The sequence below is a fragment of the Hipposideros armiger genome, unplaced genomic scaffold, assembly GCF_001890085.2.
Source record: "Hipposideros armiger isolate ML-2016 unplaced genomic scaffold, ASM189008v1 scaffold_15, whole genome shotgun sequence".
In the NCBI taxonomy this organism is placed as follows: Eukaryota; Metazoa; Chordata; class Mammalia; order Chiroptera; family Hipposideridae; genus Hipposideros; species Hipposideros armiger.
In genome coordinates this window covers 6538401-6543339 of record NW_017731365.1, presented here as the reverse complement: position 1 = coordinate 6543339, position 4939 = coordinate 6538401, and the positions used below count along the sequence as shown (strand labels likewise).

Here is a 4939-nt window from a genome sequence, read left to right as displayed (position 1 = left end):
AAAAAAAGACGCATCTTGTTACTTGCCAAACAGCTGAAGCTTTAGATTTGGGTGTTTCTCCAATGAAGAGTAGCCAGGAGGGCAAGGGTCAATTAAAATTGAGTCCACGTAAGAACTGATTCTTAACATAGAAAGTTAATTGACCCACACGCTTAATTAGCAGCAGGTTCCAATCATGAGAATGGAAATGGGAGTGGGAAAAGGGGGAATTAACTTGGCTTTAACTTGGCTTAACTCCTAATTCATTCTAAACTACGGTTAGCATTAACATCTAGACTTACACGTCCCAATCTAATTTACTGTAAAACCTTTCCATATGGGTCTCCATGTTTCAGCACCTGGATTTCTCCTTCTGCATAATGAGGTAAGTACTCTTTGTCTATGTTAGGATAGAATCGTACAATTTAAGAAAAAGAATCTGTATCCAAGTTCAGCACAGTTGCATCTTACCTTATCTTACCTGAGGGTTAGGTACTCAAGTCATCTCTTAAATATTGTGTAGTCAAAATAACCACTGAGAAACTGTTAAATCACCAAGACTTAGGCTGCTAGGAACTCAGACAAAAAACAAAAACAAAACTATTTTATTCTCGTCACATGTGTGCTGGGGCCTCCCTTTCTCTGGGACAGTGAAGGCCAAGGTCTACTTTAAAAGAGGTCAGAACACTGAGTAAATATTGCAATTTATCTCTTTTTTAATAAATAGTTGCATTAGCGTTAAGTTAAACATTCAGTCAATGGTACACGCAAAAATTGGACAAGCCCATTATCTGTCGTCATTAACGAAGAATCTTCAAAACTCTGGAAGAGCAATTGGGGGGAAGTCTCCTGTTTGCTTTCATTGTATTTCATTACCATCTGACGTTTCACCTGTGACTTGCAGATAAAAGTAGATAAACAGATGTTGTTTTCGGGCATCAGAGTACTAATTCCAGTCATAAGCAAACATTTTAAGGACATACAATTTCATAATTTGAGGCAATCTACCTGCATCAGAGAAAAGCCAACTTTGCAGGTCTGCTCATGGCCACCAATGAAGTTTTGTCAGAAGGCATGACGTGCAGGCATGGTGACACACGGAGCGAGTCACAGTTCCTCAGGCCCTGGGTGACCCCTGAGGGGTTAAAGGTAGCTACATTTTGCATGAGAAATTCACTACACACACAAACAAGCTTCAACCCCTGGAATCTGAGCGAGGGTCACCTCGGCAGTGCGGCGACTTACAAGACTGCACCATGTGCCACAGACCCAAAAACTTCTGAGGAAAGCAGAAATGACCACATGAAAAGTGCAGGTAGAACCTCCAACATGAGGAAGCTCGGTGGCACTAGGAGGCTCCAAACCACCCATGAGAAGAGGCGACAGTTCTTAAGCAGTCAGGAAGCTAACGCCAGCAAGCGAGCAGTTTTGGCTCTCGCCCTTTCGCATTACCTGACGGACGTCATGGCTTCACCTTCCTGCCCCACGCCAACAGCGCTCGCGTCCGATGCTCTGCGTCCGCACGGGCAGCAGCAGCAGCAGCAGGTACCACAGCAACTGCTCCTTTGCTCAGGCACTCAGCGACCGGGAGCGCGTCCTCACACACCCCGTGCGCGGGCGGCCCCCGCCCAGCCGGCCCCACGCGCTGATTGGCCGCTCCCGCAGGGGGCGGATGCTCCGCCCCGGACCCGCGGCCGGAGATGAGCCCCAGGCACCGCGGGCCACAGGGAGTCGCCCGCGCGTCTTGTGCCCGCTCGCTGGCGCGCGGGCTAGCGGGCTGGCTAGCGGGCGCGGTGGCCATCTTGAGTCCTGGTAACAGCGTTCCCCCCACTCACGGTTTACTGGGCATGGGGTCGGATGCCCGCCTCAAAAATGGCCGCCACGACTGGCAAGCGACCTATCAGTCACATGGCCCTGGTCTACCTCGGCGAACTCTCGTCGCTTGAGCGGGACATGGGACAGGGGCGTTCTCAGGGCAACGTTCGGGGATGGGTTTAACAGCCTGCAGAACCCACCTGCAGAAGAAAAGCAGCAACCGTCTGGGAAACCTCAGCCCGGGGAAAATCAAACACGTGGCAACAGCAGCACCATATATTAAATTCGAACTCGCAGCTTTAACAGTCAATTGCTGCTTCCGGTGGTCCCCAAACTCTCTTGGACTTCAGAAACACTTAAAATAGCTTATTTAATATGGAAGTGTAAGGGACTCCCTGTAAACTTTGTGAATCAGAATCTAGAAGGGTGAGGCCCAGACCTTGGTATTTTTAACGAACGTGCCCAGGTGATCCAAGTACATATATAAACTTTAAAACCTCTTGGCCAAACAAGCCCACTCAGACTATCCTGCTTGCTTGCAATCTAACGCTTGTCAGATTACCTCACTTTTCTGAAGTGTGCAGCGCTCTGAAGCAAGCCTAATGCCATAGGGGGGAAAAGTTGGAAGGATCCTAACCTAACTGCTGGCCCTAATCTTACAATTGAGAGAGGTTACAGGGTTAAGAAACTGATTCTGAATCACTAATAAAAGGCAGGTAAATTAATTCCAACTGCAGGAAGGATGGGGGGGGAGGGATTAGTAAATGCTTTATGACTTAAATAGCTTTTCTTTATTCCCTCTTTAGTCTCCAATAATATGTATGTACTGACCATGTATGATGGCGATCAATTCCATAGGTCTGAAATCAATTGCATTAGAAACACAACTCAACATCATGTGATATTGATTGTGGCTAATGTGACCAAAAGAACTGTATTTCTTATTTAATTTTAATTAGTTTACATTTTAAAACCAAAGCAATGTAAAATATTTTTCCATTAAACACAATTTGGTTTTCATTGGACTGCATTTCCCCTTTTAACTGTTGAAAATTTCTCATCCAAATTGAGACAATGTAAATATAAAATACATACCAGATTTTTCAAGACTCAGTACAAAAATATATAAAATGTCTCATTAATAATTTTATATTGATTACATATTGATACCAAGTTTTGCTATATTGGGTTAAATGAAATATATTTAGTTTAAACTGTTTCTTTTTACTTTTTTTAATGTGGCTACTAGGAAATTTAAATTGTATGCATCTTACATTATAATTTACTGGAAAGTGCTGTTCTACTAAGTTTGCCTTGCTTCTTTTTTTACCTATCATTGTCCCTGTGACCAAATAATTATGTCCACAAAATGAAATTAGCAGGGACACCAGTTTATATATATCCACAGTTCATTGCTAGCCATATAAAACATCAAATATTCCAAACATTTTCAGGTTTCCTTCAAAAATGCTATTTTTTAAGCACTGTTCTCTTTAATTTCAGAAATGCCTATCCAGAATGAAACCATAGACTATAAATCAGATGTGTTCAGCCCATGACGAACGGCTGTTAAAAATAGAGCTATACTTAGCTGATTGAGACTTTGATCAAAAGTTCACAAGCAGAATCAGTCTATGTACTGTTCCTCTGGATTTAAATAGGATCTAAATCAAAGAAACAGAAGAAGCAATTTGAAATGGTGGAAACACTAATTCAACAGTTGCCCTCCTCCTCTTATGGAAAATGTTGATAACCCACAGAACTAAAAGTCAAACCAGGAATAATTCTTAGAAAGGATTTCCAAGACTCAATGTAACTTTTAATACGGGATGTAGTATGGTGCTTTTCAAACTTTAATATTCATATACAGCACTTGAGGCGTCTTGTTAAAATAAGGGCTTGACTCAGTGGTCTTTGTAGCCAAGATTGCAATTCTTTATGTACCCAGATCTCACCAATTGCATCTGGTCTGTGGGTCATGCTAAGTAAATAGCAAGATTGTAAAGGAAGCAAGACACGTGGTTTGGAACTGCTTGAGTTCCTATTAACTGTATTATCTTAGACTGTCTCTCAGTTTACCCATTACTTGCTTTTTAGGGCATTGGTTAAAACTTAATTCTAGGGGCCAGCCTAGTGGCTCAGTTGGTTAAGAGCGTGAGCTCTGAACAACAGGGTCGCTGGTTTAGTTCCTACATGGGCCAGTGAGCTGCGCCAGAGCTGAGCTGCCAACAGGTGGCAGGATGGCTCAGTGGTTAGAGTGCGCACTCTTAGCAACAAGGTTTCCGGTTCAACCCCTACATGGGATGGTGGGCTATGCCCACCTGCAACTAAGATTGAACACGGCACCTTGAACTGAGCGGCCCTGGGCTGCTAACGGGCAGCCAAATGGCGACTGGACTTGGAACTGAGCTAGCTGCGCCCTCTACAACTAAGACTGAAGGACAACAACTTGGCTGTTCCCCTTCCCCAATTCCCCAACACTTTCCCCTTCCCCAATTCCCCAATAAAATCTTTTTAAAAAAAACCAAGAAACAAAAAAAAAAAAACAACTTAATTCTAGTAAAGTGTTTAACAGAGTCCTTGGCACATGGCATAATTATTACTTTCTTATTATCATGCTAGTTAAATCACGTCTCTGGAAAGCATGGTAAGGAAGATAGCATGAACTTGACCCTGTGAAAATGCACCTTGTTCACGCCTAACATACTTTAGTAACTCTCACTTTGGATTTTTTTACAAGAAAGTTTTAAAACTAATTTTGGTACCAAAACAGCTAGACTTGAAACTTTATTTTTTTAACAAATATACTAAATTCTATGTCATTATGGGAAGACAAAGGCCTGCAATATTCAATCAAATTAAAGCCATATCACATTCAAAGACTTTTTAAAAACTTATTTTTGGTGACACTTTGCATCTAACTTAAAATTTTAAGTGTTTTTTTACATAGTCAGTCAACAAAACTTGCAAAAAGCTTATCATTTTTAAAGGTATATCGATACAAGTTCATTTCAGCAGCTATAGACACAAAATGTTATTTCAGCAAAGAGGGCTCATGTGTGATTGTTCTTTCAAAGTCAATCACATAGAGACAAAAGTAAAGACCTGTTTTTCCAGGTAAAAGGGGTTCTTTTTATTCACAGCA

General features: G+C 42.1%; 1 protein-coding gene across 4 annotated transcripts in view; it reads right to left on the bottom strand.

Moving 5' to 3' along the window:
• Nucleotides 1-4939, bottom strand: part of ADK (adenosine kinase) — a 537152-nt gene that overhangs the window by 504570 nt on the left and 27643 nt on the right. Inside the window, exon 1 of one of the 4 annotated variants that reach the window (XM_019626051.1) lies at nucleotides 1432-1853. The exons of 2 other annotated variants lie outside the window; for them this stretch is intronic. In XM_019626051.1, the coding sequence (XP_019481596.1) occupies nucleotides 1432-1445 (14 nt within the window). In that variant the 5' untranslated portion in view covers nucleotides 1446-1853. Of the gene's footprint in view, nucleotides 1-460; nucleotides 609-1431; nucleotides 1854-4939 lie in introns of those variants that run through there. One more of the 4 variants, XM_019626058.1, reaches the window with a different exon arrangement.